Genomic DNA, 14536 nt, shown 5'->3' with positions numbered 1-14536 from the left:
CCAGCCTTGCTTATCCGGTAGTCTACCATCTGTCTCTGTAGATATTAGCTGCTTCTGGACATGGCATTAAAGTGGTGGCTTGAGGTTTCTGTAGCAAATGTAAACTGTTTCACGTATTCTGCTGATTTCCTGTTCCCACCTCACTCTGCTTCCCCACCTGCCATTTAGTCCAACTCATTTTTCCCCATGTTAACTTCTGTCCTCACGCCCTCTCTGAGCTGTCCTCCACTGCCAGGCCTGTGGTGGTCTGTGATAGCCAGGCATCTCCCCTTACAGCATTCTTCACTCTCCTGAAATGTCCTGTCCTCACTACAGTTTATCTTCTTTCGAGAAGTTCAGTGCTACATGGTTTTTTGGGCTGCCTTTTCTCTTCCTGTTATGTGATCTGGCATCAGCATTGTATGCCTCTGATTATAACCGAGCCAGTTTCTTACTGGAACAGAGACTTTTTCAGTGACCAAAGAGGACCCTTATGCCTTCATTCTCTCCTCTCTCTCTCTCTCTCTCTCATTGAGATACAGTGCTGTAATTTTAAAAGTATTCTACGGGGTACCTGGGTGGCTCAGTGGGTTAAGCCTCTGCCTTCAGCTCAGGTCATGATCTCAGGGTCCTGGGATCGAGCCCCACATCGGGCTCTCTGCTCAGCAGGGAGCCTGCCCCCACCCCCTGCCTGCCTCTCTGCCTACTGGTGATCTCTCTGTCAAATAGAGAAAATCTTAAAAAAAAAAAATAAAGGTGTTCTAAAAAGGGGAAGTTACCCGTTTGGTTTTCTGTCTTGCCAAGGAAGTTCAAGCTGCAGAACACCAAGGCTCTGAATGAGAACTTGACTGAATACGTCCCATCTGGTCCCAGCGTGCTTAGTCCCCCTATTGCATGTTCTCCATAGCACCTCAATGTTTTCCTTCAATTTACTTGATCATGTTTTATATTTTTGTCTCTATATGTAGGGGAGAGAGGGGGTTCTCATTTATATTATTCTGGCTATCTGGGCTGCTAGCATGGTGTTGAGAATGAGAAATTAAGGAAAAGAGAATTGTTGCCACGGTCACGTTGCATGGGAGGAGGGAAAATCTAGTTGGTTTCTAAAGAAGCTGTACAAGATTCCCGTTCCAAGTTGGCATTGTCACGTCCGTTAATGGCACCTGTATTCTAACCTGTGTCTTGTCATTAAAGTTAAATGACACATTTCATGTCATTGAGGCTGTCCTTCATTCCTTGGCTTAAGTCAGACATGTTCCCTTAATGCAGCTTCACATAAAAACGGTGACAGTGGAGACAAAGTGGGGGTTGTGAGGAAGTGAAGTCCCTCCGACTTTGGGGATGGTGCTTCTCATTGACCTAGCTGGCCTCCTGCCGGGAGTAAGGACTGTAGGTGGCTGAGGGGAAGCTCAGTGCTGGTGACAATGTTCCTCTGTTTGCTCTCCTTCCGTGATCTGTAGAACTAGAACCTGTTGCCAAGGGACACATGGGAGGTGTGGTGGCGAAGAGAAGGGGAAAAGCGAGTATTTCCTCTCCAGGCAGACGGTAGCCACAGCTCCTTGAAGAGGCGGGAGTGGGAGGGCCTGAGGAGGGAGAGCGTGTCCTCCTGAATCAGTGTGGGGTCCGCAGGTTTCGTGGTCTTGTCATGGAGCTGGGACTCAGTTGTGATTCCATGATCACTGGGGCTGGGGTGTGTGCTTTTTTCCACCTGAGGAACAGGACTGTTTTTAGAAGGTGTAGCCTGGGAACGGCAGCCTTTAGGCATCTTAAATGCTTAACAGAATAAAATATTCAAGAACACGGTGATCTTAGTGGGCAAAGATGAAGGTGAAGATACCTTGGCTTCCTGCTTTGGAAGGCCTGGCAGCTGCTTGTGATAGGCTGGTTAGAATCCGTATTCCAAATTCTTCAGGCTCTGGAGAGAGGGGGAAGAAATTTCCATTGAATTTTCCATTTCCGGTTGTTTCAGGTGTGTCCGCCCCTAGAGCTTGGGTTGGAGCGGCAGAGGTGTCGGAAGTGGGGGGCTGGTGACAAGTGCACACAGTTGGCACGGCGTGATGAGCTTCGGGGCTGCAGATGCCCACCCGGAGCTCAGAGCTGCGTGTACAGTATTGGTACCATTTATTTAAGGCACTTAGGGGAAATTTCAAATAGTGTTAACCCAGCCTTAGAAATTCCTAGCCCTCTTCTTAGTATGTAAGCTGATTTCCATCATGGTGATTGTATTTAATCTACATATTTTTGCCCAACAGATGCTACTTAAGGAAGGCATTCCCATGTGGTCAGACAGCCTTCTCGGGGCTGCCACGGGCTGCCCTTTCTGTGTTCTGTTTCTGCTGGTTTTGATGTATTGGAGGTGAGGAGGATTGTCTTGTTTAGGAATGGCTTAGTGGGAGAAAGGGTAGAATCATGCCCATTAGAAGAGTTTGTCGGACCCCTTCCAGTCTCTTTGTGCAGAGGTCAGAGCTTCGCAGAACCTCCGTGCCCTCTTTTCCAACTTTACTGCGTTATACAGAGGGAAGTCTCGCTTCATGTGATTTGAGGAGGTCCGAGTTCTTAAATGTTCTTCGGGCTATAATCTGTCATGTACAAGTACTGTCTCAGCTGGAGGGGTGTAACTGAATTCCCTACAAATATGTATATATATATTTTGAAAGCAAATATGTATATTTTTGAAAGTAAAAATTCCTACTCTTGACATAATAGAATCATTGGCATTACCTAGAAATTAATGTCTGACTTTTTAAATTTGCAGTGTAAAGAACTTTTGAACCCAATCAGCATAAAGTAGCTTTTTAATAACTTGCTCTAAAAGGAAAACTTTTTAAAGAAGTGGCTTCTTAGGGATACCTGGGTGGCTCAGTGGGTTAAGCCTCTGCCTTCGCTCAGGTCCTGATCTCAAGGTCCTGGGATCAAGCCCCATATCAGGCTCTCTGCTCGGCTGGGAGCTTGCTCCGCCCCCCCACCCCGCCTGCTTCCCTCTCTGCCTACAAAAAAAAAAGTGGTTTCTGTTTCTACAGGTGTTTCCTCCATGCCTGAGAATACAATTTTTCTTAGTGACACTCCTTTGAATAAACTTGCTTCCAACTGTTAACAAATGGAAATTGTAAACTGTATTAATATCAGCTTAGAAAAAAAAATTAAGTAGGTGTACTCACTAGAATGTGTATGAAAGCCAATCTGAGTATTTATTTATTTTAAAGATTTATTTATTTATTTAGAGACGGAGAGTATGTGAGTGGTGGGAGGAACAGAGGGCCAGGGAGAGCGAGAATCCTCAAGTAGCTGCCCCGCTGGGCACGGGGCCTGATGTGGGGCTTGATCCCAGGACCCCAATATTATGACCTGAGCCAAAACCAAGAGTCAGCTGCTTAACCAACTGAGCCACCCAGGTGCCCCCCAATCTGAGTTTTTTCAAAAGCATCATTGAAAGAAATGGGTTTTAACAAGCACTTTTTGATTTAAAGGTACTGTTTAGTTTTTGTTTGTGTCCATATCATGATCAATATTGTGTGTGTATCTGTGTTTTTTAAAAAAAATGGATTATTGCTCTATTTAGGCAGAAAGGGAACGGATACTGGATGAGGAGAAACAAAACCTAGCCTTCCTATCAAGACTTAAAAAAAAAAATCATTTCTATGTATTAATAATAGGTGTGCCCAGGGGAAGGACTTACAGGTAGTAATCTGGCTGAGTAAGAGGCCATTAAAAGTTAGTTATCTGTTCCTTCCAGGCCCTTCTCTACTGTTTGCTTCTACCTGCCGACATTTATAATCTCCAAATTACTTTTGTAGAATCCCAGATCTGTTTCTCTTTGAGAGTTGGTGTTAGGACAGCCCTGGGAGGAGGAGGCGTATTCCGAATGGACGGTGTCCACATCTTCCCCCGCTGGGCTGTCTCCCACGCAGAGCAGGTGTATCGCTCACCTGCCCCGCTTCCCAGCACCTGAGCCACCACATTCCACCAGGCCAGAGAGCTCTCAGGAGATTAAGTGCTCAGAATATGAAAAGGGTAAAGAACCAAAGCTCCTCCTGCCGCCTTTCTCTGGTGGGGAGGTGGGTGTGGTTTGCATTTGCTCTTTCTCCCTTTGAAGCTGGAAGGCAGGTGTCAACTTAGGCAGGGGAATACCTTCCCCGAAATATTTCTCCTGCAAAAGTGTCTTGCAGGAAGTACTGGATACTTGATTGTGTCCTGCTGGTGCTTACTAGAGTTTGATACTGTTTGTTTTTCTGGCCAGTCTTAGGATATTAAAACAAAGTTTATCGTGTGCTGACTTTTATCTTGTGACTCGACCAGACTCCCTCCTGGGCTTGTAAAATGAAAGTGATTCTGGAGGTAGCTAGAGACCTTTTGTTCCTTCTGTTTCCTGGACTTTGTGTCCCAAGGGAGATGATCAGATGTGGAGAGAGGCTTGTCTACAAAGAGGAATTAAGTATATTTTATTTTCATTTTTAACTTGTTGTGAATCCTGCCCTTTTGATTTTATGCTAATCCTGCTTTGTTGCCACCTGTATTCCCCTGCTTGCTACTAAATTGAAATGCTTTGAAATTGATTTGGTAATAACTATTTAGCGTGTTTCAGATCTGTGTTAATATTCATTTTGCTACATTGCTTGCAATTTAAAAAATCATCCTTAATTATAGAAGCTTTTCTTTTTTTTTAATCATCTCGGGTGAAGGAGGACAATTTGCCTTTACATATATAATTCGGTGATATACTTAATGTGGGAAAGAAATCTGTAGCGATGATTCGAGGCAGCAGAATGCCTACTGTACTTGTATTCATTCACACTGGGTTGGATTCTTCAGGCAGCTGTTCTGGTGGTGTAGCAAGCATTTATTGGCACCTGCTGTGTACCAGGAGCAAGTCTATTCAGTACTGGTACAGTAAAGCTCAAGTACAATATCTGTTTCAAAAGGTGTCCACCTGAGGAACCAAAGAGTGGGCATCTGCCCTTGGAGACCTGGGCAAGTTGTCAGTTAATTGAAAAGGGTTTAAAACATGGCAGTGATTGACACCTCTTGATGGAAGATGTATGCTGTAGGTGCATAATAATACCAACCACTGATAGTGCCTTGTGCTCTTTTCTGGAAGAGTCCAGAACTCTGTGGAGTCATTGGACAGTGTCTGAAACTCCAATGTCTATGCCTTCAGTGTACAGGTCAGACGAGGCTTTACGGAAACACGGCGTTGGGTGTTATTGCTAGGAAACTTCACATCGTACAGATCCACAGGCTTTTCTCTGGAGGCTCTTACCTGCTATGTCAGGCCGTGTGTGGGCAGTGTGGCCGCCCCTCCAGTTCCCTGTCCCTGCTGACCCTCAAGGGGTTTCCACAGACCAAGGCACCGACAGATGCTGCTGTGCGCCACGGCTTGGGTCTCTGGCCTCACTGCATGTCCTAGCAGAGCGGGGCTTGCGCAATGCCAGGAGCACTGAGGCGGAGATGTGCTACTGAGATCTGTCTGCTGCGAGCCCAAGCCCGGCGCCCCTGGGCAAGGCCAGAAGGAGAGCCAGGCTCTGCGGTGCTCGACACAGGCCAACTGTGGTCCCCCAGAAGCTGTGGAAGGAGAAGCCAGAAAGTCCCTTGGAGCCAGAGGTAACTCGGGCCACCTCCCCTGGAGTCCTCTCCCGGCGGGGCTGGGAGAGGTAAAAGCTGTCCCTCCAGGTCTGCCGCCCCTCTTCCCTGTGTGGTTCATTAGCGTGCAGGGGCCACGGAGGGAGAAGCCCGGACTGGCCTTTCTGTCTGAAGGTTTCAGGCAGGCTGGTTTCATCTCTGCCATCCCTCCCTTCATCCCTTGGGGAAATCCAAAATACATCACAGCAGCTGGAACCACATGTAAGATGTTGGGGCGAGCAAGGGAAGAGGCAAATCCTGGCAGGCCAGGAAGGCCAGGGGGTCGGGCACGATGCTGCCCTGACTTTTCTCTTGGTTCTTTACCCCGTCTGCTTTAGACTCTGGTTTCTCCTTCCAAAGTTGTTAGTGATCTTCCTTCTGTCAGGTCAAAGGCAGTATCCACAGTAGTTGGATTTTCTTTTCTCATTCCCTTCTCGCATTTCTCCCAGCAACCATTACGTCCTTTTCTTGTTTGATCTTTAATTCATTGGTCCAGTGTTTTAACTTCTATAGCTGTGTCAACCATTAAACTGGATATAGAAGTTAAAAAATGTTTGTTTTTTCAGTGCTACTTTATTTTCATTGTATGGGAGAAAAACATTCTTGGGTACTCTTGAGATAGGAGGCACTTTACATACCTCCCCTTGTGTCTGATTTTCTCCGCAACCCAGGGAAGGACAAAGGACTCTCTTCATAGAGCCCTGGCTTTGAACGTGGAGAATGCAAGACCGTCTGGGGAGAGCCCGAAGAAAATGGCAGTTTCTGGGTTTTTAAGAAAAGTCTCTGCAAAATTCTGGGTGTGTGTGTATACTGTACGTTAGGGTACTGCAGGTACATATCTTGTAAATGCATGTATTGGGGTGCCTGCTCCAAGTTTTCTGATAGTATGGTGTGCTCAGAACTGTGCAGAGCCCTGCGACATGGCTTCAGGCCTCACAGAGCTTCTGGCCTTGGGGGCTGGTCCGAGCATTCAGCGAGCTGAGATCAGAGCCTCTAGTAGGAAGCACGAATATATTTATGGTAGCCACTGCTATTATTTCCTAAGGCCACTTTATACGTACTCCCTCCCCCTCCCTACCCCTTCCCCAGTGGATTTGAAATGCTTGCAAATAGACATTTAGTAAAATAAGATTTTCTCCCCCCACAAAGGTCTGACTTGGGGAAAGGAAGTAAGAGCAAAAGAGCAAGTGAATGAGGGCGGGAGGTGAGGGGGATGGGGAGAGGGAGGCACAGGTTTCCAGTTCAGGAATGAGTAAGTCACGGAGATGAAAGGCACAGCAGTGGGAATACAAGTCCGTGGGCTTGTAGTGGCGTCGTACGGAGACGGAGGCCGGCAACGCTTGCTGTGAGTGGGGCATAGTGTATAGACTTGCTGAATCACTATGTTGTGTACCTGAAACTAAGGTAACATTTGTTTATACTCCCATAAAAAAATACAAGAGAAAAGGTGAAGCGTGAGGGGGTGCCCTGGGTGTCTCAGTCATTAAGCCTCTGCCTTCAGCTCAGGTCATGATCCCAGGGTCCTGGGATGGAGTCCTGCATTGGGCTCCCTGCTCAGTGGGGAGCCTGCTCCTCTCCCACTGCCCCTGCCTGTGTTCCTCTCTTGCTGTGTCTCTCTCTGTCAAATAAATAAAAATCTTTAAAAAAAAAAAGAAAAGAGAAGAAAAGATGAAGCTGGGAATGAGTTTTATTAGACTTTTTCATCTTGCTTATCAGTGGGTAGGAAGTTTGACAATTCCTAGTAGCCAGTGTAAAGAGAAACTTGGGCGCCTGGGTGGCTCAGTCAGTTAAGCATCTGCCCTCTGCTCATGTCATGACCCCAGGGTCCTGGGATGGAGCCCTATATCGGGCTCCCTGCTCTGTGGAGTCTGTTTCTCCCTCTGCCAATCTTTCCCCACCCTCAGCTTGTGCTCTTTCTCTCGCTCACTCTCTCTCAAATAAATAGATAAAATCTTAAAAAAAAGAAACTCAAATACATAAGTTGATGTTTATAAGGTGAAGAAAAAAAGGTACACATTCCCAGTATTCAGTTTGGAGAGACTTACCCTTCATGGATCCTCAGAGGGGGAGAAGCCAAAGTTTGAACCCAAACCTAAAGTTTGAACCCAGGCACTTTTTACCTCATAACTTTTCTCCACCTCAAAGGCAGGTGAATTCTGCTCTACTTACATGTATCCATTTGATGCCAAAACCCTTCGTTCCTAAACAATTCTGGACTAACGCTGTACTCATTTTAATTTTCTTCTTAGTATTCCTTTAAACCCATAACTTGGTTTAGATCCTGCCAAACTACTTATTGGACCCTGAACTTACACTGATTTTTAAAAAATTCTATTTTAAGTATACATTCAGCATGTGAAAGAACCTTCAGTGGGCAAAGAAGGGGGTGCAGGAGAGCAGGGAAGGAGAAGGAGTACAGTTTTATTGCAGTACTTTATATAGCAAAACATGTAATCACTGAGCAGGCCTGTCTGTATCTCCCACCTCCTAGTCAACCGGAAACTTCGTCTGGGCTACAGTGCACCCATGACTGGCTTCTCTCTACCAGCCCCTGCCTGGGGACTGCTGTTCTTAACAAGGCAGCCTTCATGAACTGCAACATACTTTTTGGTCACAGACACTTAGAGAACTTTGGCTTGTTGAGAGCTATGCAGGGCAAAGGGAGTTTTAATATAGTGCATGGGCAGGCAAAAGGGTTTGTGTTAGACCTACCAGTAAGTGTGTGTGTGTGTGTGAGAGAGAGAGAGAGAGAGAGAGAGACACGGAAGCAAGATAGAAGGGGAGAGAGATGAGTTTCTCCCAAGTCTTTTCTGTATCTCTAAAGTGGGTTGATGGTTCTCAGCCTGTCTGCCTCTTCTCTAGGACTGTGGTGATCATGTGTGTGTCCTGCTGTGTGTTGGACGTGCTTTGGAAGCTGTGTAGCCCTGTGCACCTGTAAGTCTGGTTAAATGTGCCATTTACAACAGAGGAAGAGAGTGCGCTGTCCCTCCTTAAAAGGAGTCTTCAAATGATACAGAGCATCGGAAGTAACACATGTAAATCATTGAGCAGGACCAGACTTAAAGTAATACTAAGCTGTGGGAAGCAAAGCCTAACCTCATAGCTCGATAAAACTTGAGATCTGATAAATCACTCATTTAACCGAATGCTGTGTGTTGGGAGAGTGGTTGAACTGCCATCTGAATGGTGGTGGCCAGTCTTCATTGACAAAAGCTGCCATCTGTACTGATTTATGGAATAAAATGTTAGAATGTTTCAGTTGTCAGGGAACTTGAAAATGACTGGAGTCTCCAGAAAATGTCAAATGTCACGTCGGTTTTTGAGGTTTGTTTTGTTTTTCTGAAGCCATCATTTTGAAGACGTTGCCATAGTTGTGCACGTGTGTGTTAACTTGGAGGTGATTGGTTAACCTGATGAGGAGTTGGAATTTGGTAGCCTGGAAGAAAAATTGGTATTTTTGAGTAGCCTGTCCTTTGTTTTAGGAACCAGCTTCCCTTTCTTGGCGACTGTGGAGCTGCCCTATTCAGTGTGTTTCTTGGGTCATGCGAGAAACGTGTCAGGTCTTCATTTGCTGCCTTGAGTCTGCATCAGGGCTTAATGGTGCCTGAACTCAGAGGAAAGTACGCTGTGGGCTCCCAGCCGTGTGGGCTGCCTCTGGCACTGGATGGCAGGGCAGAACATCGTGAAGTGGGGCGATCTTAGCAGGAAGGCCTGCGACTTCGGAGCTGCTCGCCTACCTGCACAGTGCAATGTGTGTCTTTGTTGAACATCACGAGGGCATCTGCGAGAGTCTCCTATTTAGAAACCCATTATAAACTTCTCCTCCTTTTGAAACAGCAACCCTGTCTTGGACTTGCCTTCCCTCCTGTTTCCGTAGCTGGGTGACCCCCCACCCCTGCCACCCAACTGTCCTCCTCAGTACCTGGGCATGTGTATGGTGGGAGCAGGACCTTCAGCTCGTCCCTGCGGTCTGGGACTCCTGACCAAGCTGTGCCCGTTCCAGAACGCTGCTTCTGCTGCTGCGACTGTAGCAGGCAGTAGGGAAGTCCCAGTTCATGTTCCCACTGCCTGAGGTCTGACGCAGGGTTCCGATTCTTGGGGCTGGGACCCTGCAGTCATGGCACTGAGGGAAAGTGAATGCGGAGAAACATCACTTTGATTTTCTGTGTGTTTTTTCCCTTAACAGTATGTGCCCCCAGATAAAACCGCCACAAAAGAAAACCAACCAAATCATCCTCACTCTGACACTTCTCCTGTAACTTAGATGTTGGCGTAGCCTGGGAACCTAACTAATTATGTCTGTGGGAAAAGCATTCTGAGTCCCCAACACCGGACTTATAAAGAAAGGCTTATCACAGTCACAGTCACAACTTATTAAGGAGGTTACCCTCAATCATTATTAATAAGCAATGATCTCATTAATAAATTAGACTATTACTGTGAAGCATTAGCACCGTCCCTGACGTATAGTAACCTTAAGTAGACGTCAGTGGCTGCTGTCACCACCACCGCCAGCATGTTCAGGGTGGAAAGAGTCATTCTTGCTATACTTATGCACATAGAAATGGTCCACTGAAAAAAAACACACAAGACTCTGATTCCAGAGAGATAGAGAAGTTAGTTTTAATACTGTTGATAGGACACTTGGAAATGCTGGGAGTAATGGCGGACACCGGTGATGGGCCCATCCCAGATCCACTCAGATTTTGGCTGGAGACAGAATATCGAGTCCTGAATACGTAACAATGAGATTAATTAAGTGTAGTGTCTCTGACCACGGTTGGAAGAGAAGTGTGTTCATTTGCTTATTCGTTGACTGAGCAAACGTTTATTGAGCGCTTAGTATGTGCCAGGTGCTGTGCTACTCGGAAAAGGGAGCTGTCGGCTGGAGGGAGATAGTTTGAGGCTTTAGCACGCAGGAAGGATTTTTGAAGAGGGAGACAAGCAGTGGATAAGGAGTCCAGACGGGAGCCGCAGGAGGAACTGTGACAGAAGTCCTGCAGTCACAGCGAGGAAATGGTTTTGTCTTTACTGCTAACCCTTTAAAGAGCATCGTAAAAATAAACAAAACAAAACTCAGACCCTTTGATTCTGGAGAACAGGTTGTTGGAGCTGACTCACCAGCCTGCTGCTAGTGTGTCATCAGGTCACGTTGATGAAGTTGCTTAATCCAGGTGGCCAAGTTTTCCATACACTCTGGCCGCATCCCATTGGCTGTCTCTGTTAAGGGTCTGGGCTGTGGGGATCCCAGCAGGGAACACCAAGGGATCAGAGGACACGGCCCTTGTTCTCAAGGACACAAGCCAGTGTTGGGTCCATGGTAACCTGGGCTTGCAAGGGGCTCAGGTGTTTAAGTTGGAAGTGGCTGTCTGTAGAAGCCACACAGGGTGGGTATTGCTGTTTTCTTGCTTCACATTCCTCTTATGCCAAGAAGGTTTTCCATGCTGGTTTCCTTTCTTAGAGGCTAAGTTATAATTCTGCAGTCCAGCATCCCTTGCCATGCTTGTTTTGTGTGTGCTGGGAGGTCTTCCACTCTGTGCTGCTAAAGGAATAAAGTCACTCTCTCCGGTTGATTGTGAACAGCTGTTATAAAGTTTAAATCTAAGGATCAAATTCTCTGCTTGACTTTATAATTTTTGTTTTTAGATTTTTGTTTTTATAGATTTTCTCCTCCATCTTTTCTGCATTAACCATTGTTATCGCCTTGTCCCCTAATTTGGGAAAAGATATTTATAGGTTCAGAGGAATTTAATGAGATATGAATTTTGTGAGCAGTTTATCTTTGTTAAAAAGATGATACATCATCTCTAAATTACATGGATTTACTGTTAACTCTCAGATACTTTTAGACAGCTTTTTCATTATCTTACGAGCTTTTTCCCCCTCCCCTGTAGAATGCCTTAGTTTATTTTCCTTGATAAGCAACATTCCTCTAATTTACCAAAATACACTGTTTGAAACATACTTTGATAAAAATCTGCATGGACCAGAAAAGTTTCCATTGATCTCGGGGAGGGCAGTGTGCTCATGTTAACTCTCAACAGCCCCAGCTCGGCCTGGCCTCCTTCAAAGTATTTTGGTCTCTCATTTCAGCCACCATTACAAGTTCATCCGAAAATGATGACCGGAGTGGCTCCAGTTTGGAATGGAATAAGGACGGAAGCCTAAGGTTAGGGGTACAGAAAGGAGTCCTTCATGATCGCAGGGCAGATAATTGCTCCCCAGTGGCAGAAGAGGAGCCCCCTGGGTCAGCGGAGAGCGTGCTGCCTGACACTGAAGCCTCAGTTGGAGATGGTCCGGTCCCTTATTCTCAGAGCTCCAACTCGCTAGTAATGCCACGGCCCAACTCAGTTGCAGGTAAGGCCATGCCTCTCTCCAGGAGGGTTTTCTCACTGGGTCCGAGGTGCCCCATGTTCACTGTCTCTACTTGGGGATCGCATCCGGACACAAGCCAGCTTTGTGATCGTGGATTGGGCACTTACCTCGTCTAGGGCCTCAGTTTACCCATCTGTAACAGTGATAAGACTGTCCTTCATGGTCTTTAAGTGATCCTTCCACTCTGGAATTCTGTAAAACTAATATTTAGAATCTTCTGTTCTTTTGTGTACGAAGGAAGAAAGTGCCAAAAACTTTGTCCTTGTTTTCGATATTTTAAGCCTGAGTAAATTCATAACTTTCTATTACAGCTTGGTAAACACGAATCCTTATTTAGAATTAGTTTGTTAATATCAGCTCCAGGAATTTCTGATCCAACTTTCAAACTTACTTTTTTTATAATTGAGGCGCATCCCAGAGATGGGAGGTCTGCTCTCTGTGTCATTCAGTTACAAGGGAGCTCACAGCTTAAAACCTAAGCGGAGCAAGTGAGGCTTCTCGATCGAGGGCATGCAGGCAGGCAAGGCAGGTGCCCCTCAGCAGATGGGGCAGCTGGAGTGAGACGAGGACCCAAAAAGGGGCGACTGTTCCTGGTTGATAGTGAGTGGTCACCAAGTGGGGAGAGCAGTGGGGTGGACGAAGAAAAGAAGCCTGGTTCTGAGCTGTGCTGACTGCTTTTATGGTCCCGAGTTTCTGAACTCTGTGCTCCTGGGTTGAGTTTAGAAGATGACCCTGTTTCAGTCCTTCTTTTTCTCCAACCTAGCACTTAAAAATTCTCCTCTACTAACACAAAGACCCAGGTTCTTTCTCCCTACATCAAAGAATTTTTTTTTTATACTGCTCCTTGGGGAGATGGCAGGCCAGCCTGGTTGTTGTGGGGCATTTTTTTTTTTTTTCCCAGTGGAACTCTGAAGCAGCTGATACATAAATGGCCCTAATGGAAAAGTCTGGAGAGACACCTCTAATTCACTTTCAAAGGATGTAAATGGCCTTGTTCCAGAAGAGGGGTTTGGCATGCCTGCCAGAGAGAAGTTCTGGGGAGCGTTATTCGTATTGAGTGATGGCTCTTCCAAAAGCTTTTATGCCCTCCCACCACTCCCCCACTCCCCACTGTACAATATGACACACCCAAGGCATTTTATACCGCGACTACCTCGTTAGGATGAACGGTTCGTATGTACGATCCCAGAACTTGATAGTTTTATTGACTTCAACAAAATAGCAAACTTGTATTCAATTTAGCCACGCTGTTTTAAAATTAGTAAACACATTGCTAGTGTTGAAAGCCTCCCATTTGGGGTGATGTTTCTGCCTGATGTTCTTTCACGTGGCCTGCCATGTGCTGCGACAATGGTTAGGAGCTGAGCCTTTCCAGGACAATGCAGTGATTATAGAGCAGGGCTTTTAGATTTCTGCTGTGCTCATTCATTATTGTCTATGTGTGCACTCGAGCTAGACCTCCTGTGGAATGGGAGGGTTTTACCTCCAGGTTTGAGCTGTGGCTGCCTGGCTTAATGGGTTGGCTCACTTCTTCTGTGTTGCAAGTTTTATCAGCTAAAAGCTTATTTTGGAAACAAGTTCCTTACCTCATGGTATCTGTTAACAAGCTAGGAGTCTGGGAGAGCCTTCACTGCCCGCCTTCCTTACCCCTCAAGCCAAACCTCAGTTCAGAAGTCATGGCAAGATTTTTCCACGTATCATTGAAAAGAGTAAAAGATTCAGGTTGTGTAGACTGTGTGCAGCACTTTTTCTAGTGATTAGAAGGCCAGCTGCTACAGAGGGGGCAGTAGGCAACCCTCAGTGTTAGGAGGATTAAAATAATATGTCCAAGACCATTATTGCAATCCCTTGGAAGTATTTGCATGTGAAGATCCACATAAACACAAATAAATTGGCATTTGGGGAACATCATACGATTAAATTTGGCTAATGAGAGCAGAGTAAGGACTGGCAGGTGAAGGAATGGGGATGCCAAGCCTCTTTTCACAGCTGCCCCAGGGGTTCTGGCCTCCCCTGGGGGGTGAGAGTATGGAAACAGGTTCCTGAGGTTGCCAGGCTTTGCTGTCCGTGAGCCTGTTACCAAGAACTGTGGTTGTCTCTTCACTGTGGTGTCTACTACAGTAAAATTCTTACGTCAGAGACTATAAAAATAAGTTGGCTGGGTTTGGAGATTCACTGTAGAGAGACTTTCTTTGTAAAGGTATTTGTTGGAGTAGAATTGGTTTCAAATGCTGCATTCAGATTATTACTTTATACCACATCAAATGTGCGGCATGGACACCTCATTCCTTTGTTAGAAAACAGAAGAGAAGGCTTTAAAATGATATCTTAGATAATCTAGAAGTTGGGTGATTAGGTTCTGTTGTTTTTGACTAACTTCTTTTTTCTTTTGAAATGCTTTCTAAGTGCAGCATAGACACAGTATTTAGTTTTCCAAGAAACCAACACACAGAATTACCAGCCAATTTGCATGAAATTCTAACTGATAATTGCCTAGACTTCATGGCACTTACCTTTAATATGTTAGGACATGGTGTTTCAACAGGTGTTTCTTTTTGCTCGGTTT

At 45.8% G+C, this 14536-nt stretch overlaps 1 protein-coding gene across 1 annotated transcript in view; it reads left to right on the top strand.

Moving 5' to 3' along the window:
• Positions 1-14536, top strand: part of TANC1 (tetratricopeptide repeat, ankyrin repeat and coiled-coil containing 1) — a 153065-nt gene that overhangs the window by 81623 nt on the left and 56906 nt on the right. Inside the window, exon 6 of the mRNA XM_080798596.1 lies at positions 11689-11952. Coding sequence (XP_080654722.1) covers positions 11689-11952 — 264 coding nt within the window. The remainder of the gene's footprint in view (positions 1-11688; positions 11953-14536) is intronic.

The sequence above is a fragment of the Martes martes genome (assembly GCF_963455335.1).
Source record: "Martes martes genome assembly, chromosome: 3".
Lineage (NCBI taxonomy): Eukaryota > Metazoa > Chordata > Mammalia > Carnivora > Mustelidae > Martes > Martes martes.
The sequence above is the reverse complement of the archived record's forward strand: the minus strand, read 5'-3'. Positions and strand labels throughout refer to the sequence as shown.